The 25,266-nt window shown below is 38.9% G+C and overlaps 2 protein-coding genes across 13 annotated transcripts in view; one reads left to right on the forward strand and one right to left on the reverse strand.

The window, feature by feature from the left end:
• The first annotated feature begins 3,885 nt into the window (after positions 1-3,885).
• The window catches only part of LOC131688163 (mannosyl-oligosaccharide alpha-1,2-mannosidase IA), a 66,567-nt gene continuing 45,186 nt past the window's right edge, over positions 3,886-25,266 (forward strand). For 2 of the 12 annotated variants that reach the window (XM_058972329.1, XM_058972391.1), the window contains exons 1-2: positions 3,887-4,051; positions 5,465-6,318. In XM_058972329.1, the coding sequence (XP_058828312.1) occupies positions 5,719-6,318 (600 nt within the window). In that variant the 5' untranslated portion in view covers positions 3,887-4,051; positions 5,465-5,718. The other 10 variants (XM_058972344.1, XM_058972357.1, XM_058972333.1 and 7 more) reach the window with 10 other exon arrangements.
• Positions 14,286-24,201, reverse strand: LOC131688151 (molybdenum cofactor sulfurase 1-like). The gene is made up of 3 exons (XM_058972318.1): positions 24,079-24,201; positions 17,497-18,127; positions 14,286-17,436 (listed from the first exon to the last, which is right to left on the reverse strand). Exons 1-3 carry the CDS (start codon positions 24,146-24,148, stop codon positions 15,849-15,851), a joined length of 2,289 nt encoding a protein of 762 aa, XP_058828301.1. The 5' UTR covers positions 24,149-24,201; the 3' UTR covers positions 14,286-15,848.

The raw sequence follows: 25,266 nt of genomic DNA on the forward strand, positions 1-25,266 counted from the left end.
AAGGAGAAAATTGAATTTTTATTAGGTTTTAAAATTCAGTGCTGTTTTAATACTATTAGTGTTTTTAGAAGCAGCGGAACTTTTGTTTTGATAGTTTGGAGAGATCTCGGCAGAAAATTTCCCCTGATCAAATCCCGTGCAAAATCCTGTGACCCATTTCCCGAACTGTAAACTAGCCTTAATGCGAATAAAGGATTCGAAGCGCAACAAATTCACCCTAGAATTCACCTAAAAAGATTGATTCTACGACATCGTGCTTTCCCAGACTACAGTAAAAAATATAACGGGCGAAACTGTATTTTTTGTCTATTTAAAGTTTCGCCCTCTACGCCGAAACTTATTTTTTCGCGATTTTTGATGACTGTCAAGCTGCAACCAGGTGCAAATAGTAACAATGATCGTAATTAAAATAACCCGGTCAAAATTGGCATTAAACGGCAGTTATTGTAAAAAGCATAAGGGCAATACTTCAATGGTGATATGTCGAACCAAAAAAATTAACAATCCCCGAAAAGGCGACACTATCATTTGGTCGTTTTATACATTAGAAACAAAATTTGATTCTGTTATTTGCACCACTTAATGCATTTTTGTGCATCGATCACTGATTTATGCAATCTAGGACAAAAACACGATTGATTTTAAATAGATATTGGAACCTAATTCGGAAATATTCATTGTTGATTTATTTAGAACGTTGTCACTGCTAGTATCGCTCTTTTCACAAGAAAAAGCGTTGGACTGTTACATGAAAATTTATTGTAAATCTATAGATTTTGGCTGCATCCAAAGTCCTTACATAGTAAAGTCCTGGTATGTGTGACAGTTTCTTCGGCGAATGATAGCCTCTCCCTCATCAATACAGCGCAAATATTCGTTAGTTGGGGGTTCGCTGGAGGGGGTGTTCGTTAATTGGGTGTCCGCTAGTTGGGGCATACCCCAACTAACTAATACTCTTATGTCTAAACTGAAAGTCTAAAAGTGATTGACGTTTGAAAGTCATCGATGTCAAGATCTATTTATGATATTACGATAAATGCGTTTTTCTGTAAAATTATATGGAGTTATAGAATGAAGATACGAGTTATTGTTACAATAAAGGGAATAGTTATAATATAATATTGTATATAAGAAAAGAATTGAGGTGCTTCCGCAGGATTATAAAAAAATATATCGAAACGATTTGAATTGAAGTCACAATGATGGTAGTCGTTGTCATATGGTTCTGTAAGGTTTTCTTTAAAGAAAAACGAGTATCGTTAAAATCTCCCTACAAGGTTACCATAATGTTTACCTCAAGTCAAATCGTTTGGCTACAGTTTTCAGTAATTCTTCATATTTAATTGAATGTGTTGTTAAAATGAAAAAAAAACGAATTTTTGTTTATTTCACATATTCATTGGGAATTTTTTCAATAATTTATCCACGAATAAAGTGCTTTACTACTTTATTCTTATTTCTTACCAAGTGGAAATCAGATCAGGGGTCGGGACTCGAACCCAGGTGAGCTGCGTACAAGGCAATCTATTTACCAACTACGCTACGCCCACCCCCTCAAAGATATTGTTTATAAGCACATTCAGCAAAATGGTAAATCTAATCATAATCAATTTTCATATATGGCAAAATATGACATCGTAACACTGCCGTTTAAGAAGTTCTGTTAGTAGGAAAGAGCTTCATGAATTTGGGATGGATTTCTAAAGAAGGGCTAACACCATGTATTGAAGTCCTACCAACTCAAGAATTTTAAATCCTCTCCTCTAATACCTTTTTCATAGCTCGATCAATGTGAATGTATTACATTTTTCGTATACATCACAAGTCTTTTTAACATCGTAAATACACAGCTGCTGGAGGTTGCTACACCTGTCAAGACGAGAAGAGACGGTCAATTCTAATAACGGACGCATCATCCAGATTCTCGATTTGCCTAACCAACCCGATTCAACGGGATACATATTATATATGAATGTAGTGTATCAAACACTCCGGCTCATCATCACCGAAAGACTCCCAAACCTCCTCTTAAACTAATTCAAGGAAGATTAAGGGAAAAACTTTAATTAAAATTCCAACCATATGCCATATGGTCCGTAATTAGCTCTTGTAATCATGGTCATTCGTAATCATCAATAGTTTATTAGTATGTGGCATGTCGATTTACCCTCTTTTTTAAAATTGATTGTGACTAGGTTATTATGACGAACAAAATACGTTGCACAATATTACAGAAACGGCTCAATTGGTAAAAGCAGCAGTGCCACAACCACAAGATGTCAACAACTTAACATGGAAGGACGCATGCAATCAAATCACAGATTACCATAAATCAATAGAATAAACAACGTTATTCGAACTAATGAGGGGAGGACTAAGAGACTCTTAGGTGAATCAGAAAAAAAACAAACATTTATAAAGTTCTTTTTATATCTGCCACATTTGATAGGGTCGATAAAGTAGTTTATCATACTACTCTCGAAAACCATAACTGTACTGTACACCAAATGATTGAAACGATTTGTGGTATGGTACGTTTATTTTGCGTCACGATTTATCAGATTGCAAAAAAAACATTAAATCAATTGTGTATATAGTGTGAGATTTTACTAATCGTGCAGCATGGCAAAGAAATGTTTATTGTAGAATGTTAATGTAACTTGTTATACATAATCCAATAGTAATGTAGTACCGCAAAAATGGATTATAAGATCACCATTCCCCTTATAATATGCCCTAAAATTTGTTCGAGCAGATCGGCATTTTTGAATGGTAACGTTAACGTAACGTAACGTACTTAACGACCTATTTGGTAAATGGCACAAGTGGCGTTGACCAAAAGTGGAATATTCAATATGATTGCCGGTAGCGTTGGTTTATCGTTTCGTAAATGATCCCGAATAGAATTTCACAGTAGCATTTACCCTATAAACTATCATAAAACAATAAATATTATAGTTATTACTGTTTCAACATTGTTCGATGCAGAGTTCTCACAATAATTTACGATAAATTTCATGTAACAATAAATTTTGCTGTTCAGCAAAAAACTAATACAGTAAATTCACATTTAATTTCACTGTTTTCGAGAAAAAAGTGCATGGAGAATAATCGATTTTTTTAATGTTAAGATACATAACCACCCCCCTTTTTTACTGTAAAAGTCTATTTTACATTAAAACTTACTGTAAAAACGTTAAAGTTTATTGTTTTTGTGTTGTAGCATACCACTAAAACTTACAGTAAATTATTATTAAATTACTGTACTGTCACAGTGAAAATCGTGGTTTTGTTACAGTTCATTTCTATTCGTGATAAGAGGAAACTTCAGGGAATAGTTTTTTAAGGTCCATAAACCATTGCGGTGATCTTACAGGAATGGTCACCAAATATGCGGGTAGCGAATTAAATCGGTTAGTTGGACAGAGGCTGTAGCCCAACCAGCGAATCACAACCTGAGACGAGACATGCAGATAGCAAAAAATCGAACGTCAAATGCAGCCAAGGGGTACTGTCAATGCAGCCAGTTCATTTAAACTATGTGAGGCAAAAAGAGAGGCTATGCGAGATGAACGATACAATGAAGAAAAAAAAAAGAAAAGGAAAACATCTATCGGCAAGTCCCGTCCCTGATCACAACTGTAATTTTAAAATTAATTTTTTGCATATCCAAAATCTGGTCCATTGGCCCTTTTAAAAGAATTTATATCGCAAAGCGTCGCTGCAACTGTCAAAACGGTTGCAATTCTCTCTCTGTTTATATTTTCCTTGCATGCGTTTCGTTTGAAATTCGCTCTTCGTTTTCGCTTTTGCTCTGCGCCTTGCGGTTGCGGATACTCGAATTCAAACCTCTCTCTCTCTATTCCTCTCCCTTGCTTGTTTCTTCCTTCTCACAGTCGTAATGGCGATCCCGTTGCAGGTGGAGTGTGTTTGTGTTTAGTGCGCGTTCCGTTCCGTTCGATTTGCTGGTGTTGAATTCCCATTTTTTTTCGGTTCGGTCGAGGAGAAAACAGTCAGGAAAAGTAAAAACCTCCCACGGCGGTTTCCATCCGTACGAAACTTCAATTATTATTAGTACCACGGTATATTTCTCACCCGAACTGGCACGTACATTTTTTTTTCGCTCTAGTGGAACACCATAGCACACAGTCCGGGGTTAAATCGAATTAAAACTCGGTACGCGACGTGAAATTTGACGTGCAAAAGAAGAAAAAATCACCTTTCGATTTTATTGGATTTCGTGTCGATGTGAGGAGCAAAAAAAAGGAGCAGCTGAGATTCAGCTTCCATCCGTACCTTTTCCCTGAAAGTGGGGAATTTCCAAAAGTGGCAAAGCTAGAGTGTGCTTGTGTTTGCATTATTTACTGAAGCATCTTGATCTGGATTGAAAATAATATTAGATTAGTGGCTGGAATGAAACCCCCAAAAAAAAAAAAATCGCGATAAGTTGACGCAGTTAGCGCAGATGGATTGCGAGAAACGAACGAAAAGGCAATTCTTTTCGATGTATTTTTCACGCTGATAAAGCATACAGACAGCAGAGGCTGGCTGCTGCTGACGGATTTTGTTTACACACCACAAACATCATGCAGCTAGGAGGTGATTTCCGTTCAGTGTCTCCGAAGCGATTGTCGGATAGTTGCAGCATGCTTTGAGTGTGGCCTAATTTAGAGCGGTTCCACCTTGTTGGGGGTCGCGTTAAATGTTTTTTTTTTAATTGGTCCCATTAATGTTGGGTAAAATTACGAGTTACACGACTTGTTATTCTGAATAAGTTGTTCGTTCAATTATTGATAATAATCGCTGTTCGAGCACGTATGGGATTTTCCTTAAGTCTGACTAATAAGTCGCAGGAAACTGCGAAAGACATTAAAATTTCTAAGCTGATACACAGCCGACCTGTATTTGATTCTTATTGTATATAAGAGAAAGAAAACACCCATCTTAATCTTATCTGTTGAAACCTTCTGTACCTAGCTCTTAGATGAAGGATTTAAAGACGTCTTATCTCTAGCACTTCGGTCGATAAAATTTATTGGTCATTAAGAGGCAATAGCAGTTATCAATAGTATTTCCATAACAATTATACTGTTGTTCCACGCCATGAAATTGTAATTTCTAGCGATCGAATGGGCATAAATTCAGAATATCCGGCAGCTGTTTTATTCCAAACTGCCAAGTCGATGTCTTCTCCGATTCGAATTAACCACAACAGGTCTAAATGGGGCATCTTTTAAATCATATTTTCTAAGACAAGAGAGATTAGTGCAAAATTTAAAACATACGAAAACGTAAAAGTAATCCCATCTACGTCACCGCAATCTGTCTAATGATGTGCAAAATTCAATTGTCATTCCTTTTAATACCAAACCCTGCGTTTCTCATTCGAAATGCTCTCCATTCTGCCTGCGCTGCCTGCTAATTTGACCAACCGATCAAATAAGAACGAAGCATTCCCGTGTAGGTAGTCGATGCTGAAAAAGCCTAAACACGTCCAGCTAGAACAGAACAGGCGAACGATTATAAGTGATAAACCAGCTGTTACTTCCATCCCGTCCGGATCGATGCAACAAGTGCGGAAGTGAAAAACGAAAAGTGATCGCCTCCTCGGTTCTTCGAGTGCAAACAGGCTATTGAACGCCCACCAGCAATTACCGAAAAACTAATCTCCCCGAAGGGGGTTTGTATCGAGTATCGCACCAAGCCGACCGAGCTACCATGCTTCCCACCTATCAAAGAATCAGTGGAAGCCAACAATCCAATCCGCTACTGGCGGTGCGGCGATCGTTCCGATCCAGCGAAAAGTGTCTGATTCTGTTGGTGCTGCTCACGTTCGGTTTCGTCTGCTTCGGAGGATTCTTCTTTCTGCCGGACAATTTCGGTGCCGAGCGGGTACTGAAAGTGTACAAACAGTTCCAGCGGGCCGGGCCGGAAATTTTCATCCCACCGCCACCACCAGCCCACGGTCTGGACGGGGACGAGGATCTCCACAAGCTGAGCGATCGGGAAAAATTGCAGGAAAAGATTCAGAAGGAACTGCCGGATGATTTTCTGGAGAAACCGGATCTGGATCTATCGGGCAGTCGAACCGAGGGTCCGGAGTTTGATAATATGATCGATTCGGGGGTACCGGCAGCGGTTGGACCGATTGCTGGTGGTCCGGCTGGGGTGGTGGCTCCACCGCAAATAATAGACGAACCGGAGATCAAGAGCCCGTCCAAAGCGTCCACCGGAAGTGCGGGATCAAATGCGTTCAATGCGCTCGTAGGTGAAGATCCCGATCCGTTGGTGCGCGAAAAGAGGAACAAGGTGAAAGAGGTGAGTGGAAATAATTATTTTTTTTTTCTCTGATGTACTTTCGTAAAAGTTGGGTGTTTGACCATATCTACCCTAACGTGGTGCAATTTTGTCGGCAATTGGAATGAGCCCATTACTCATGTGCGCCAAGTAAATAGATTGATACACAACCAGGTCCCATGACGGAGCTTATCTTATCAAATGCCAAGAAAAGTTCATAATTGCTGTTAAGTATACGATGGTGCACGGCTTGCAATTTTCAGCATGTTCCACTGGCAACGTGGAGGTTTCGTTGTACGGGTTTCAGTTGGTTAAACATTTGCTCTTTTTTCATTTTTTGAGGGAATTCGTTTGTATAAACAATCGCAATGTAGCTGAAAACAGCTGCGTTTATTTGACAAACAATTGAAACCTTTTTCTGGGTCTATATTTGCCCATCTCGCAGAAGGAAAGCCATGCGATCACTGCAAAATTCGCGATAACAAAAGGACAAATGTATTCGCAAGAAGCGTGAAGATTCAGGTGGCAAGCAACTCCTGGGATAGCTTCAAGCAATCCAGCGCTTGAGCAAGTTCATCGACCCAATAAAACTAACAAGTATAATAACAGGATTTGGGTGGCAAGAAGTAGGGTCAATATTCTGCTCCATGTAGTCAAAGTACAAGGACAAAGCGGGTCCGAGAATTGAGATCGGTAAGCTTCTAGAAATTTTCCATCATCACCGTGTTCAAGATATCGCATCGAATGAGCAATTCATGTGGGAATACCCAAAATCGATTTTTCAGCGGGAGAATGTCCGATAGGATTTCGACATTCCTTGTACTTCATTGATACACTAACAACAGTACTGAATTCTTTCGACCTTGATGACACCAAATGTGGCATTCCCAAGCGCGTTTTGAGTCGAACCAGACCCCGAGATATTCTAATTTGAATACAAGATAGTTAGGCCCATAATTGGAAGCTGTAGTGGTGCTGTGTCACACTTCCTAGCCACCGTGGAGACTTTGATACCCAGCTTAATACCCCAAGTAGACAATTTAAAGTGCAAGTGTTTTTCAGACAACATTCAACATTTTGTATTTGACAGTAAGCCATTTGCTTCGATTGTCCAGACGTAACTGGATCATTTTTTCGAGCAACTTCCGGATAAAGGAAAGCATTACAATCGACCGATGCCAGTTATGATCGGAGGTTGATTTTCCAAGTTTTGGAATGGCAATAACTTTCACTTGATTCCATTCTAGAGGGCCAATGCTCTAAATCCGGCAAATTTAACGACAAGTTGAGTTTGATTCTGCCTAACTCTGGAGTGTTATTGTTGTATGAAGATTCCACAATTGAATACGGTGATTCGTTCGCAGTATCGTGAGGTAGGTCTTCTGTGTCGGCCACGTAGTCCAGTCCTTTTTTGCAAAATCGAATATCCAGTGGTGGGAATATTTCACGTAATGTTTTGGTCCGGCATTCGTCGGACAGAGGAGACACGTAGCGCGGACGCGGAAGATCTATTCAGCTGTTGACGAAACCGTATTGTCTCGTCATGGATGAAAACAGATTTCCTGCAGCTTTTTGACCTCCTGTGCTTCGCTGCTCGTTATCAGTTCGACGTCCCTGAGGAAGCTATAAAGCAGAAGATCTCTAAGTTTACCAAAAACACCTGATTTGGCAGGCAATTTGGCAAGCGTGGCAAGCGGATTGTTCGTGACAACCGGAACGGTCAATGGAAAGAATGCAATCTACTTCTAAGGTCTCACGATGGCTCTACGCTTTTCTGGTGGTCGAATTTGGCTTCGTACCATTACTCAAAAGATGTTCTGAAGTGCTTATCAAAGTATCCTTATCTCCTGAACGCACCGGAATTGCGGCCAATTGAGAAATACTGGGCCACCACGAAACAGGCACTCCGGAAGCCTCACAAGGCGGTAAAATCGGATACAAAAATGAGGAAAAAATGGAATTCTAAGCAAAAGCAGGTTTTTTTCTTATTTATTTGAACTGCTAAATGCGTTAGCATGACTGAGCCGTGGATCTGTCGTGTTTCTATAAACTGTAAATATAACAGACACAAAGTTACTGCTTGTCTGTTGAGGCTTGTTTACACAGCTTGTGCTGCGTGTTGAGATTCTTTTACTGCATTAGCTGTGTTGTCCTCTCCGACATGAGGGTCAGTCCATCTGCCTTCTCGCGCGTTGTCGTTCACGCTACTATCGTCATCGGTACTGTTTTCGTGCTGTTCACAGTCGGAAGTTATACTTTGTTTCTTTTTTTTAATGTTTCATCGGCATTTTTTTGTTTTTGAGGGTTGTCCTACTAAAGCTGTAGGGCTAGGTTCCCGGATGGGCTCCCCGCCAGAGTCACTCACAACAATTTCAGACGAGACGGGAAATGTCACCCACTAAAACACTGCTTGAGGCCAATTGCAGCGGGCTGTGATTCTGAATGTGATATTCATTGTACGGGGTTCAGATATATGCGCGTATCATTGCGAAGGGCTCGAGCGTTTGTACACTAACGTGTTCGATCGCATGTGCGTTTGTATGTCGCGTTTTCTAACGTGTATGCAACTTCGCCTGTATGCATTCTATTTCTTTCGCATATTCGCGTGTATTCTTGGGTGATCCGCGTGAATCTGATACTTAATTTTTGGTGTACGGTTCAGATACTAGAAGAAAGTGAGTTCTTCCATATCGAGTTCCCGGTCATGTCGCCATGGAACGTGCTGTCTAGTGGATAAGAGCGTTATTTTTTGATTAGCCCAACTGAATGTATGGACCTAAATTGCTAGACGGAGGGTAAAGATTTCCGGACGTGACCGATACATTATCGCGCGAACACAGGTCTTTGAGACCGCGTTTGTAACATCGTAAGTACTCAAGCGTTCACCTTATTACCAGGTTGTTATCAAATTTGCGCGATCGCGAGAGGAAGTGTGCGTGGATTATCGCGAAGGGCCAAAGCGTTAACGTTAACGTATTTTTCGCGTGTATGTGACTTTGCGTTTATAAATTCGTGGACCGTCATTCTGATATTTTGTTTTCGACGTGCAATTTACATTATGATAGGGAGTGAATTTCTCCATATCGCGCTAGAGTTCCCGGTTATGTTGTGTTGTCTAGAGGATATAAGAGGACCTAGACTTCTGGTACCGAGGGTAGAGACTTCCGGAAGTGATCAATTCATGAGGGCGTGAGCGCGGCATTTTGCAGGTTTACGCTTGAAACAGCGTTTGAAAATGTTTACGAGTTCGCGGGTGTAGGTTGCGTGGATGATCGCGAAGGGCTCCAGCATTTGTATGTTAACGTGTTTGTCGCGTGTATGTGACTTCGCGTGTATAAATTTGATTTTTTTTGCCGTCATGGAACGTGTTTAGTGGATGTGGGCGTCATTTTTATTGGTCCAGCTGAAGGCATGAAATTAGGCTGCTAGGATCGAGGAACTAGACTTTCGGAAGTAACATTTCATGCTTGAAACCGCACACTGTGGCAAAAAATGGACCCAAAACGCGACTTTTTTGAAAAGGCTGGATGTCGTTTACCAGGAAAGGTTTTTCTTATGTAAAAAGGTCTTAAAAATTGATTGCTAGCATTTACAACAACGACACGGTACGCTATCATGCCCGTTTTAACCAAATTCCCCTTTCGTTTGAGTTTATGTTCAAAACTGAATATATAACTCAAAAGAATATTGAAAACGGCTGGCAAAAATTAGTTTTTCTTATGTAAAAAAGTCCAGAGAATCGATTGAATAATCTCACGAAACGTATACATCCATTTTACCCCAAGTCTCCGGAAAACTAATTTTTTTCAAGCTAATGCTGGCTTCATACTTCGGTAGAAGGCTATATGCGGCTGATCAAAAGCGATGATTCGTATGTATAAAAATCCAGGTTATCGTTTGAATATAGTTAGACTGGTCGCCCGAAACGTGTGTACCCGTTTTACCCTAATTCCTCTCATAACTCAAGTATAAAGTTAAACTTGGCTGTACATTTCAGAAAGAGACTGAATGTGGATGATCAAAGGTAGTAATTCTTATGCAAAAAAATCTGGGGAATCGATTGAAGATAGTTAGAATGACCGCACGAAACGTTTGTATCCGTTTTACCCCAAATATTCACATAATGTATGTGTGAAGTTATGTCTTACTCACGTTTACCGAAATATAAAGCCAGGATTAACTTAAAAAGTGATAAACGAATTGTGGGAAGGACACCCACTATTCTATCATATACGCCAGTTCTGCATTAATTCCCCGTCCCAGCTAAGCCGTGTAGTGTACGGTGGGCTAAAAAAAATTTAGCGCTATTTCAGTCAACAATAGAACCACTGGAAAACTGCTCCCATGTCGTAAGAGACGACTAATAACATGCTAGGAGTTCCTAGGTCGAGGTACTGATCCATACCGAAGACAACCTGGATGGACCTTAAGTTTTTGCATCATAGCCTTTATCATACTACATTGATTAAATCAGTGAAATATTGTCACCTTTTCTGATTCGCTATTCCCGATTGTGTACCAACGTTTTAGGTCTCTTCTGGCGGTTGTAGAATATCCGTAAAAGATGAAGTCTAATTCTACACTACGTAACAGCATGTATTAATATACGGGCCCTACCACACCAAGGTATAACTTCCAAAGCTTTGGTTTGAAAACCGTATTTAAAAAAGTAAACTTTCAAGTAGGATTTTTTTTGAATTTACCTAAGATGAAGCTGTCGAATTATACAAAAAGTTTTTTGTGTGGCAAGCAATCTGTATATGTATCAAAATAAGCCAGTTCTTTTTATTAAATCTGGAACATTCTACCGACAAATTGACGAGTTTCTCCAAAAGTGACTTCTTGAGGTCTCATGAAGGTCTGCCACTAGTTTTGTACTACTTTTGCTTTTGCTGGAATTCCTAAGCAGTGGTAAACATTTGAACACTCCAGAACTCCACTCTGTTGAAAAATGTAGGGCCATCGGAAGCTAAAACTTCGTAAAACCGCACTCCTGGCCCTTTCTTCAAAATCCTCCAGGGCGTTACTCTGGTCACTCTTTCGAGTTTAAACTGCTCATATGGTAGTCAGTCTTTGCCAGTATATCTCTTCTTCCAACCATTCTTCTTCTGGACCGCCGATGGATGAAAAGCCCTTGTCGTTGTGTTTATTATATTTATGACATATGTCGTCTGCAATTTGGCATTTAACCCAATTATGGAAACGTGTCTGATAGGGAGAGTGGAGATGCCAACTTGTCATTAACATTTCGCAAGGCCCATAACATTTCGTGTAACTTTCCCATTGACATCAAGGTGATATTGTAAACCATTTGAAAGCTACACTGCCGCTAGAAGCATAATTGTCCCATGTGCTATGGCAAACCCTATACACATGCGACAATTATGCTTCTAGCGGCAGTACAAGAAAACAACCAAAATATAATTCAACTATATAGTTTAATCATCAGATCCTATGGTTGAATAATACTTTGATTGTTTTATATAGCTTTCAAACGGTTTACAATATCGCCTTGATGTCAATGGGAAAGTTACAGAAAATGTTATGGGCCTTACGAAAAACTAATTGCTGTTGATGGAGAAACGCGAATAACTTCTGAAAAGGTCGTAATAAAACAAAATAATTGTGTCGTTGAAACAAAATTTTAAATATCTCGAGAACTACTATATTTCAGAAATTTTGAATTTTGATTTAAAATGGCGTTTAAAATCGTATTCAAATATAAAATTCTACTTTTGATTGCAAATAGGATGAATTATAAAAAATTGTCAAAAGTTGGTGTTAGGAAAACTTTTTTATTTAGAGCTTCTCCATGATCCAAATACACTGAAAAAGCTTCTTTTATGTCTGTAAAACGATAAACATTAGACTTTTGACAATTTATGATAGGGTAACGAGAATTACTTTTAAAAAGGACATAATTACATGAATTAATTGTTCTTGTTGGAGCAAAATTCCAAATATCTCGAAAGCTATCGCATTTTGGAAGATATTTGTTAGATGCATTTTGATTTAAAATGATGCTTAGAATTATATTCTGTAATAAAATTTCAGTTTTGTATGTCAATTAGTATGAAATTTAAAAATGTATAAAGTTATTGTTAGAAAAACTTTTTTGCTGATAATTTCTCCATCATGAAATCGCATTCAAAATGTTTCTTTCCTCTTTAGGTTTTTGTTGACAAAATATAATAAATTAGAAAAAATGGGTTTTTTTGCAATTTGAAATTTTATCATGAATTTTTGTTTTTTGTGAAAAACGACAAAAAAAATTTCAGTGTATATTTTTTTCGTGCAGAAGTATTCATTCCCTGTAACTCGTTCTCAGATAGTTTACTTATAAAATAGTGTAATCGAACAAAAGAAAATTTGAAATTATTGCGCGTAGAAGCGTCTACGCCCTTTTAAAAAATTGCGCTTAAGTCAAAATAATCTTATTGACTGTAGAAAATGTTTAGTCTTCCATGCCGGTTGAACCTGTAAAGTTTTATCGGAATCTAAGATGGTCGGTCACGATTTTAGAGATTTCCGGACGGATCTTCGTGGAATTCCTCAATAGCCCTAACCAAGGTGCTTACAGTTATAAGGTGATTCGTCTTTGGCAGTAACTAGGTGAGGAGTGAGTTAGACGTACAGCAAGCTGCGGAGTAGAAAAATGACGGCGAACAACTTTGTTTACATACTGAAATCCAAGCAAACATGCATGTAGTAAACAATGTTGTTAGCTGTCGTTTCTAGAGCCAACATGGCTGATCGATGATTTCGAGGATCGTATCACCTGAGAATAAAAGCTCCTTGGTCCTAACAGTTTCCATATATCTACTGCTCGTACCTATGATTGGTCGCTAACGGCTGGACACGAGCAACTATGCTAAATTTTATGAAATAGTTCACGAAGCAAAAATAAATTCATGAATTATATTCCAAATTTTGTGAAACACCTCACATAAAAAATTCAAGATCATGAGCATGAGTTGTATGAAACTCAAAATGATTATGAATATCTTCTAAATTTGTGAACTTATTCAAAAGTGCGCCAGAACCAACGCGAAAAACAGTCTGATTTCCATGAAATTGTTTACGTAAGAATACTAAGATCAAGAACAATCTCGAGTCATGAACCAGTTCACGAGGCATGATTGGATCCATGAATAATATTTCGAGTTTCGTGAAATAGTTCATAAGAAAACATCAAGGCTGTTTAAGTTTTGTGATCTAATTCAAAACCAAACGAAAATCCGCATAAAGAAACCCCTCAGCAAAAGAGCAAATATTCTAAGTCCTTTTGAATGCAAAAGAGTTAGACTTTTTCCTGACAAAAAATTCCAAGTTCTTTTAAATCCAAAGAACAAGAGCTTAAAAGAATTTTGGCAGTTTTATAAGATTTTCGGAAAGGTGGAAGAGACGGGTCTGGAAGACTCCATGTGACCCTTAACAATATGGTTATTTTCGGAATGGTCTTGACGAGCAGATACCAGAAATTCATGTTTGACGCCACTTTGAAATCCAGGAAAGCGACTTCCGGTTTAACGAAATTTGCTGTAACCCAATCAATATATGTAGGTATTTTAGGAATGGTCTTGACGAGCAGGTGCCAGAAATTAATTTTTGACGTTATTTTGAAATCCAAGATGGCGACTTCCGGCTTAAAGAAATTCTCTACAACTTACGACGAGTAGGAGACAAAGGTCGATGTTTGGCGTCATTTTGAAATTCTAGACGGTGACTTCCGGTTTACCGAAATTCCCGCATGAAAAATCTGGGCGAAAGAGTAGGATGTGGTGTGAGTTAAGGGCCCATATGGACATGATCGAAAGAAAAATGTGAAGAATCCTTTGCTTTCTGCTAAATACGAGTTGGGCGTTGCACCCAAGTCTACGGCATGATCTTTGATAGAACATCATCATGTTTTACCGCCGACGCCGGAATATTTTTGCGAAATCCGCGCAGAAAAAAACTGCCAAAAATATTCTAAGTCTTTTGCTGAGGGTTTTTAACGAAGATTTTCTAATTAACGCGGTTTTTTACGCGGATTTTCGGATTAACTCGATTTTCTTACCCGAATTTTCCAATAAACGCTGTTTTTTACTCGGCATACGGGGTCTACCAGACCATGGTGCTGGTGTTTCCATGGGTTGAACCCATTTGAAACACCCATGTCAACCCCCATGAGCATGGGGGTATTATGGGCTTTTCGTTTCAAATAATTTCTCTTCACGGTCCTGCTTTCGTTTCGTAAAAACCAATCAGAATTCATGGCATTTTATTCACGAATCTGGGAACAAGTTTTCCCGTGCGAAGTCTTCAACAGAAGAAAAGTTAGTAACCGGAAACTCAGTGAACTGATATCGTAGTAGTTTGTCTTGTTTTAGTAAAAGCAAGCATATTGGGAATTTTCGTTCATAAATAATCTGCGCGAGAAAAAAACGGCTTATTTAAGATTACCGGTGGCGGTGGTGCACCTGTTTAACCGGAAGTCGTCATTTTGGGTTTCTCAAACGGCGTTAAGCATTAATTTCCGATGTTTATTGACTACCCCTTTTCAAATGACACCCATATTGATGATGGTTTTCACTTATTTGTGATAAATCATTTCTGTAACCATTCTTAGGATAAAAATGGAATATTTATCCTCTCAGTGCAAAAGCAGTATATCTTTATAATCCAAAGTTATTGGTAATTCATTTCTACTCTTACTGGTACTTAAAACGGTTTTGCTCTTAATAAAACGTATACCGTTTTTACTCTTGCTCTCAGCCTCTCACTTCAAAGTTAATTCTTTTGAATTGATTTTAAGAAAATGAATCCGATTCACACAGATATAATTATAATAAGGATTTATTATAACTGAGAATGGCCAATACATTGGACATTGTACTTTGTAGTTAATATCGACTGTTAAAACAAAGCTAGAATAGATAAGCCTTTGAACCAAAAAAAATGTGATCTACCTTATAAATCAAATCTAAAATGCTTCTTCCGATTCGTTGGATCAAGCCAACCGAATACGCCACGTTTAGAACAACTAATAACAAAGGCCCACATCGCAAATGAAGAATCACAACTCACGCCTCCCCAACGGCTTCATTCATGAAAGTGTCGGTATGTCTGATGCTGGGATTGTTGTTGGCATACCGGGTACGCGAATACCGTATACCCACAACAATTTAGCGGGGCCAATTGCGAATCGTTGGAATAAACGGTTTGTGTGTGTGTGCCGCGCCACGCTCTCAGCGATGCGAGAAGCCCGGTCCGTTCGAGCCGGGTCTTATCACAGAGCTATGCGCAACTTTCTCGTGGTGGTATCGCCGTCGCAGTCGGCGACGCCGCGGCGCAACCGGAAAATAATTGCGCCGTTTCGCAATGTGTTTGAATGCATAATATGTAGGTAAAATGAGGTGCATGCTTCGGCTGCACCGGTATGCTGTTGTTGACTAATCGTAAAATTTCGCTCATCGAGCACAGGAAAATGTAGGGATTTGTTTCATCTTTGTGTTGCGGAGCTTATAAAACCAAGCACGCCCCAGATAGACCCCGTGAAGTATGTTTATTCACTTCATGCTGGACCGGTAGATACCGTTTGAACTATACTTTGATGCACCTAATGCTGACACCCCCCGGAAGTCATATCTGGTGGTGGACTCCGTAATGACCATTGACTTGCTGATGATGTCTCTACGGGTGGCCACTTCTAGTTCAGCGCCACATTTCAACTGGTTTGCCGTGGAATTCTCACTTTCCATATAAATTAAATAAATCCCAAGTGGAATTTTCTTAGTGAAAACACTGGCGATCGCCTTCAACGAATCGGCCTGGTTGACGTGGATCATTGGGCACCTTGTACACATACCGATGATCTGAAATCGCTCGTTACCGATCGTTAGTTCCTTCCAAGCTTGCATGTCGAACTGAGCGGGGACGTCGATAACCAGGTTTCCCCGCAAGTGCTCAACTAGCCGGATCTCATTTAATTCATCGCCAAGGCACCTCAACACATTTCGATTGATCATCAGTAATTTTTGTTGACTGTTTCCGACTGTCGTTTGTTTCAGCAGACGAAGACGGGATGTTCGAAGTGTTCGACTGATCCACGATGCCACCAGATCACCGCAATCTACCGCAGCTGATCCATTCAATTGTACAAGTGGTCCTTCTATTTCGTTTAGGTTAAGAATAAAATCACTTTGCGATGAATGTGTCAACAGTAGAACATTATTTCCAATCTTTGGTACGATTGAAGCCATCTCTGAGTGTTTGGTACCAGAAAGTGGAATATTGCAACTATCTACGATCGTAAACTCGCGATCGAACCGGAGTCCTTTGCCACAAAGTGGCCAACTGTGCGGAACGCGAAACGCTCCACATGAACGGATCGGATATATGTAGATGGATTCAAGGATCGGATTTCCGGATTGATTAATGCCGCTATTCGAATGAATCGAGGATCTTCTGATGAAACTTTTGGCAATCATCTCCGCTAATACGTCAACATCCTTCGAACTGTTCATGTACCCGAACGAAACGCGCACCGTACCCGTAGGCATCCCTTCGATCATATCCGTATCATCGCCGCAAATTTTCCCCATCCGAAAGAACATCAACACATCTTCATCCGACAGACCCAACTGTCTCTGGCATGTCCCCGCGTTACAAAAGCATCCAGTCCGTACGTAGATTCCGGCCCTTTCAGCTACCTGCGCAAACTCGGCGAATCCAACGTAGCTTCCATCTTCTCGCAATACATTAAAATTAACGATCCCACCCTGATGCTGCCCGGAACTGAACTCGGAATCCATGTAAAACCGAATCGCTTTCAACCCGTTGGCGTGTTTCAGCGAGCCTAACTTCCGATAGCAATACTTCGCCAAATTGAATACATGTTTGGATACGCGTTCCATTGACCGTTGTCCGTCGACTGCCGGAATTAGGCGCTCGATGGTGTTGATACCCTCCAGCAAAGCGATGATCGATAGGAACGGTTGTGTTCCGTCTTCAAATCGCTGCTCTACCGAGTCGTGCTTCATGTGCAAGTTCTGTCCACTAAGTAGAATCTTGATTGTTCCTCCACCGTAGTACTTCTTGTTCAAAACTGTTTCGGAACCGTTTCGAATCAGCAGTGCTCCCAGACCTGTCGGGTATCTACAACAAAACAAAAGTAATTATTGGTACTAGTTCAGTTTGCCTTCCATTTACACTGACCCGAATATTTTATAAAATGATAAACATACAAAATCCGGCCGATAACGATTCAAATCTAAGAAATTCGTCGAAACGTAACTCGCGGCATCCAAACAGACGTAAAACTTCTCATCATCATACCCTCTCAAGCCATTCCGTTGTATTTCCTCGATCAACTCCAGCGGATACTTGGCAGCGTTGAAGTTGTTCTGAGCTGGAAACACAAACAACGACGGTTTCCGTTGGCTAGACATGGCGGATAGTTTCGTGTGCCGCAGAAAGTCCACTCGCTCCATAGGTTCGATCCGATCCGTTGCTACGATTGCGCGCATACCCAGCACGGAGGTATGATTGTCCCGTAAATACACGAACACCCCATCGTCTCCTTCGGGTGCGTTCTCCGGGCGAAAAGTGAAGCATTCTGCAACCATCCGAAGGCTGGCCGTTGCACCGGAAGTGAAGATCAGCGTATATTCGGAGGAACGTGTATTGAAGAATTGGAGTACGCGGTGTCGAACGCTATCTATTAGGTCACCGGTAAGGTGACTGGTGTGCGGGTTGCAGAACAGGTTGCTCGTTAGTTGGTTTTGGATCGATCGGATTTGTGATTCGGCGTACAGGGTTGCTCCGGCGTGGTCCATGTAGTGTTTGCCTGCGGAAGACGGTGTTAATTTTAGTTACGCTCACAAAATATAGAAATGGGATATAACCTAAATGTGCATTATTGTACGATAAAATAACCCTCAAATGCGCAATGTTGTTTTAAAACAACAATGCAAAAATTATCTTTAAGGGTTAATTCAATGGAAGGCTAAGACCAGAGTTTAGGTATCTTGTATATCTACACGATACGTTATCGTGCTCATTTTGACTCAATTCCTCTTTTCTTTAATTCATTTTTAAGATGGCGTATTTCTTGGGAAGAGTTTTAATTTGTGACCAAAGCTAGTTTTTTTATATAGATAATTTCATAAAAATCGGTTGTGAACAGATCTCACCTATCATCAAGTGTACGTAATTTTACGTCAATAAAAAAATTACGTCAGGTGCTCGTAATTTTACATATGAAATTAATTTGAGTTACTTGTTATTGTTTAACACCATTCGCCCCAGTGCCTTGAAATGACGTCAAGTGTACGTAAAAGATGCAATCAGACTTGTGCGTAAACTTATTAACGAACATGAACGCAATCGTATATACAAATTTGAGTGCGATTCAACTTGTATCCAAAACAAAATTTTTACTGCGGCTCGTAAGCTAAATTGTTTGCATGTACATACATTTAAGCGAACTTGAGTGCACATTTTATAAACCTGTATGCAAGCTTGCGCACAAGCTATAAATTACCTAAAACAATTACGTCAAGTGTAGGCAAAACATTTCGTCAAAGATACGTGAAAGATTACGTTAAATGTAGTTGTTAGCGAGCTTGTATGAAAACTTAACTACGACTATGCCAACTCGTATGCAAAATTTATCGCAGGCTTGTAAGCAAAGCAAGGCATTTAAAATGAAGTGAACCCTTTTACACGTCGAAGATATTTTCAAGACTTCTTAATCAAGTAATACTTTAGAGGGTTTTGGAGGTCGTCAAACGGTGAGATAACATTGTCTTCACTAAAGCTGTAGAAGCTTATAGCTGAGTTCGGATTCAGGACGAAGCATGTCGTTTCTTTGTTTTTTTAATCTCTTTAGTTCTCACAAGTCTCCTATCGCATACCTCCACGCGAGTCTAAGTCTATTGATGAAATTTGGTCCTTAGACCGGCGACGACTCGGTGCTATCAGCCTTCTGCCGATAGTAGCAGAATGAGAGGGTGCGAACAGATCTAATCAAGGAAACACTACCGTAAAACTGAATATCTGATCGGACATCAGCCGCAACAAGACTTTAATCTGACTAGTATCGACGACACGTACTAAAAATTCGCCGCGTCTGTTTTTATGAATCTAATTTCAAGTTCCTTTATTCCTAACCAGCCCGTGTATCAGATTAACAATTCTTTGTATTTCTCTTCAGTGGTCGTTATTATCGCTCGTATACGTATATTTTAGAAATCATCCGATACGTAAAATAAGAAAAACATACCTTGATTTATAACATTTCGCGCTATAATAACTCTTTGTATAACGTGTCATAACTCGGTAGTTTTTAACCAAATAAATATACCGTAGGGAAGAAGTAGCGAATTCTGTCTAAATACTGTTACAATAGATAGTGATCCGGCCCATTACGCAGATAAGATTAACTTTTCTAGGCAATACTCCCACGGTCGGATGTGTGGAGTTCAAATTGCTTTTGTTTAGGAAACATAGGATACTCTGGGTAGCCGGCTGCCCAGAGTTTAAAAATAACCAAAAACTAAAGAAGATATTTTCTTTTTCGAGTGATTGTGTACTCGAAGACTAACTAAACAACTACATAATAAAATATTCTTTACAGGTCGCATCGCTTGCTTGGAGCGAATCCTAGACCTTATACCCTTCCAAAGTACCAACACCGCGACACCTATGGAAGAGTATTATGAACCGTCGTGCTTCCGATAAGTAGGTGGAGTATCAACATTTCCCGTCTACCTTATCCTTTCCGGTGAACGATGGAGATAAGGGCGGCCGGAAATGATGGCTATCATGCTGTTGAGGTTTTAATATGGGTCGGATTGGTATGAATTCCGACTTACCACTTCCTAAGCAACTCTTATTAGATAATCTGCAGTCAAACATGATGAAGTTAGTGTGCAATCCGCCAAAATTATCGTCACAACGTAACGCAAGTAATACTTTAGAGGGTTTTGGAATCCTGTCTGGGTTTTCGAAGACTTTTAGCTCAAAGGCCACACTCGATTCTGAGTTCTGATCGTTGTTGATAGTTATAAAGTAATGTAAAGGACGTAAGGAAAATATATCTCGTCGCTGTTGTGCTATCTTATAATAAACGCCATTTAGCACATTTCGAGAATAACGATTTTTAAAATTTGAGATTCAGTATCTTGAAACATATAAATGGTAGAAACAATTCAGAGAAGACAATTGATGCTTCTACCTATTCTGTATTAATCTCTCAATCACTGCGAAAATCGTTTGACTATATTGAGTCTTTGCTAAAAATGTAAATAAAAGTTGCACTCACACGTATTATAGGTGTGCATTGATGACAACATTTGTATGACGTGTCAGAATTGTGCATGGAAAATTTTCTAGATAAATTAAGCAGAAATTATAAACTTTCATTCATATCATTGGCTTAATTTGGTGTCGAAACATTTGGTGAGATGCATTTTGAAGGAAATTGGCCAAGTAATCTAAAAAACAGTAATGTTTGGTTACAGTGGTGCCATGCAATATTCCCAAATTAAAAAAAAACTGCATTTGTCTCGCAATACTTAGACCTGAAGTCTGATTTTACATATAAAAAACGGCAAGTGCATCTAAAAAATTGCGTCAACAGCACGTAAAAATTACGTTAAGTACATGTAGTTTTACATGTTTGTACTTATACGTAAACTGATCTCCGAAGATGTATACAAACTTGAATTCAAATTTTTCACAGTTTTGTGTGCACATATGAACCTAAATTTTAACGCATGATTGTACGCAAACATGTATGTGAAATTGTTTTTAACGTTTCGCGTTCCGCCCTTCAGCACATGACAGCCGTCGTGACCGCCATGCAAACGTTAAGTCCAGCAAAGCAAACATTACTTATGATCGCATAAAACGACTGCTAACGGTTGTCGTCCCGTTAGAGCAGAAGTTCTGATTCTGAGAGCTTATAATGGAAGCGAAACTTGGATTTAGCTTAGCAAGCCAGTTTAGTTTTCCCTAGTTTGGTATGCGATCAGAAGTAATGGTTGCTTTGTTGGACTTAACGTCTGCATGGCGGTCACGACGGCTGTCATGTGCTGAAGAGCGGAACGCGAAACGTTAAAAACAATTTCAAAGTAGGTTTTGTGTCCTTATGCACAAAGTGGTTTTTTTACCATATTCCTTGGGGAAAACTATTATGCCAAGTGTACGTAAAAAATATGTCAAGTGTACGAGCTTTAACGCCAAATTGTATACACAATTATGAACGAAGTTGTGTGCAAACTTATATACGAAGTTCAGTCCAGATTTTATCACAGACTTCATGACCGTGCGATTCGTAGTTGCTAATTCCGAACTTGCGAAATTACACAGAGGATAAAACAATGGAGGCTCCGAAGTGTTCTCATGGGTCTATTGCTCTAGACAGCCGACCGCCGAGAATTAATTTGGAAATGCTCAATTTGTAAAAAATGCAACATCAAAACTGAACACCTTGCTTTTGTGATTAATGGAATCATATTTTGTTATTGCTTGTTTCTTCATTCCAACGACACACGACATTGTAGGAACATGTTCGCAAAGTTGTGTGCAAATTTGTATGCAAACTGCGAACTTTAACAAGCTTGGAAATGACGGTAAATGCACGTAAGTATTACATCAAGTGTGCATAAAATATACTTCAAGTATTTCTAAAAAATTATGTCAAGCGTTTGTGTTTTTAAAAGTCGAATTTATTTTTACGGCAAGTATGCGTACAATATTGCGTTATTTGTACGTAATTTTAGGCCAAACCGAATGAGCAACAAAGCAAAGGGTAAGGCAGAAAATAATTTCCTACGGAGAAAGCATTGCGCCAAATATACGTAATTTAACATATAAAACAACGTCAAGCTTGCTTAGAAATCATGTAGAGAGTACTTAAAACACCACGTCAACTATAAAATTACTTCTAACTAACTATTTTAATCCTAATGCATAGTTACTTTAACTTGGAAAAAAATAACTTGGAAAAAATCTTTAAAATAGAGTTTTAGACACAAATTACGTCAAGTGTATGTAATACATTAAGACAAGAATTTTTAAAAAATATGCCCAGTGTGCGTAAATCATTTGAATGTTAAAAATTACCTCAAGTGTACGTAAAAGTTTAGGCCAAGTGTACATGTTGCATAAAAATCTAATTCATTTTACGTGTCCATGTAGTGTACGTAAAAATAACGTAGTATATGACCTACTTTAGGGCAGACTGAACGATCAAAAAGCAACAGAGGGTAAACAGAAAATAATTCCTCACGAGAAGAAATTTGTCATTTCTGCGTAATTTTGCATATAAAACTACGTATCTTATCTGGGGTTATTTAATAACACAGTAACTCGATAAACTTTATATGTAAAATTAACTACGCTTGACGTAATTTTTCACGTGGTGTCCACTTGGATTCTGTCTTGCTCCGAGCCTAGAGGTCGTGTGACATCTGGCGGCATTCTAATTTATTTCATTGAATTAGTAATTTTTTCATATTCTTTCTCGTTTCTTTTCTTTATTTTTTATTCCGGTTATCGGTATTTTAACCTTGTGGTTATTCGCTTCTTTTTCGGGTTAGAACAATGTCTAACCTTATGTGCGGTGTCGATCCCAGGTGAACTGCGTGCAAGGACATTGACTTATCAACTACGCTATGCCCGCACCCGTCTTGTCACCTATTTCACCAAATAATATTTTTTCTATGCTGTATTCAATCCAACCCCATCTCTGCTATGTTATTTTTGTCGTTTAAAAACTACCTTGTAATCCAAGGGAATACAACTGTTGAAGGTTTATTTTTATGTAACTTATATACAAGCAAGCAGCGCTCATTTTGACATAATATTTTGTGAAAAAATATAAATCTAGAATTTTCAGCGAATAGATACCTATTATCTGTAATGATAGTTGAAAGAGACTCTGGAGTTGTTGGGCATTTGTTTTGTAAATCTGCCCATTTTTTCGCAGTAGTTGATTGAATCTTCTAGGCGGAAACGAAGATCGAGTTGAAATATCTGTTGTTTTGGAACATATTCGTTTCAATTGTACATTACCAACATTCTCGTTAATCTGTTTAGAGTTTAATTTTCTTATTTTACTAACTATGTATATCAAAAATACTCGGCAGCCAGCTACCCAAACCAACAAACAAATAATTCTGAGAGTTGCATGTATCGTATAACCTACCACGGTAGATCCTGAGTTATGTAACTGGCATACTGCTTGTAATAAGGTGATCACATTTTAGAGCAATCGAAAACTACTTCACTGTCTCATACTACCACAATCGACATCAAACCTTGATAATTTATTCACTGGGTAATTAGCCAGAATTTATGCAACTATATGGCAAAGGCATTAACAAATTTTCTGCTGGAGTGATATTTTTCAAAGCAAAAAATGCTCAAATGTTCGCTATTTTAATCTTAGCTTCAAACAGTCTATATTTAGACATTTGCACGCTGAATTTGTTGATACTATAAGATGGGTAATACATAGCAATCTTTGCAATATTTCGCTTGAAATCATATTTCACGGCTTGCCAAAGTTTTGAAATTCACAGGGAATCTTAGTTAGATATTTTCTCCTTTTCAACTTTTAACTAGACGAGACTTATAATTATACTTGTAAAACATCAAAGCAAAACACATTCTGTAATAATCTTCTCGTTTTCTCCAATCGGATACTTGTGTACGTTTAACTTTTACGTTTCCCTATTTACAATGCCTAACCTCTAATACATCACTCAAAACGAGCATTGTAATACATACCTGCTAAACGACTAAACTCCCCATCGATGCGGACCGCTTCGTCAGGACTATACTCCTGAATGAAATCCATTTGCTTGATGATGAACCGTACGCGCGTTGACACGTCGTTCAACTTAGAATCACATAGACGTTTCTTCGATCGAAATGGGGCGGATCGTAGTATTTAACTATTTTCCCAACACCAAAAATGGCCGCCGTCGGGAAGAGGGGGATGTTAGCAGTCTGATAGTTCTGTTGTGAATATAATTGTACGCACAGTGGGACATTTTGCCAGTATAATTTTTCACCGCCATCAAACTCATGTTTTCGTTTCTAGTAAAAAATTATTGAACGAATCCCTGATTGATCTGGAAAATAAAGGAAAGATTAAGTTATAAACCAGAATTAAAACAAGCATCAACGGGAGATAGTTTTAATAATATCTTGTTGTGATCTTCTGGTCGGGCTGTTTTTCTAAAATGAACCACCTCATTTTTCCCAATGTGCACAAAAGTCAACGTCCTGTAACAAAGGGAATAAACTATGTATTCGCAATATGATCAAGTTTATTTTGCATTCGACAATAATCGTATGGAACGATTAAAATACTGATTCGTATCTAACCGTTCGATCGAAGATGGAATCAAACGATGAAAAGAAACACATTAATCATGCAGCTAAGTGTCAGTGGGTAGAAGTTGGGCGGGGAAAATGTGCACGCGAAGAATCGGTAAGCTTTAGGGAAAACTTGTAGAACTAGATGTGAGCAGAACTAGCGATTGCTTCGGCAATGTTTTCATTTGATTTGGGAAATCTGGTGAGAATCGTTGATCGGCGGGTACATGCATAAGTTATTCCGACATGATCGAGAAATGTCAAAACAATGAGAATTCGAACTTATCACGGCCATGATTGCGATGGTAGTCATTTTGCACGTTAAAAACGCAATTCTAAACTATACTAGGATTCGGCTTTAGCTGATTACCGGTTGTAATAATTCATGATTATCAAGATCTATTAGAATTCCACTTCATACGGAATTCCTTCCAGAATCTATTGTGCGTGACAGAAAAACCCTAAAAGAAGGCAATTACATATACATGTACTTAATTACAGACATTGCATTTTCAATTAATTAATCAACGCTCATTGTGATTGTACTCAATCTCGATTGAACTTAGGACTCCATTTTTCGTATATAACCAGATT

The sequence above is a fragment of the Topomyia yanbarensis genome, chromosome 1, assembly GCF_030247195.1.
Source record: "Topomyia yanbarensis strain Yona2022 chromosome 1, ASM3024719v1, whole genome shotgun sequence".
Lineage (NCBI taxonomy): Eukaryota > Metazoa > Arthropoda > Insecta > Diptera > Culicidae > Topomyia > Topomyia yanbarensis.

Coding starts and splice junctions, on each gene's coding strand:
- LOC131688151 (XM_058972318.1), bottom strand. CDS start 24,148: ATGGATTTCATTCAGGAGTATAGTCCTGACGAAGCGGTCCGCATCGAT. Junction 18,128..24,078: donor GGAGTTTAGTCGTTTAGCAG/GTATGTATTACA, acceptor CGTCTTCCGCAG/GCAAACACTACATGGACCAC. Junction 17,437..17,496: donor TCATTTTATAAAATATTCGG/GTCAGTGTAAAT, acceptor GTTTTGTTGTAG/ATACCCGACAGGTCTGGGAG.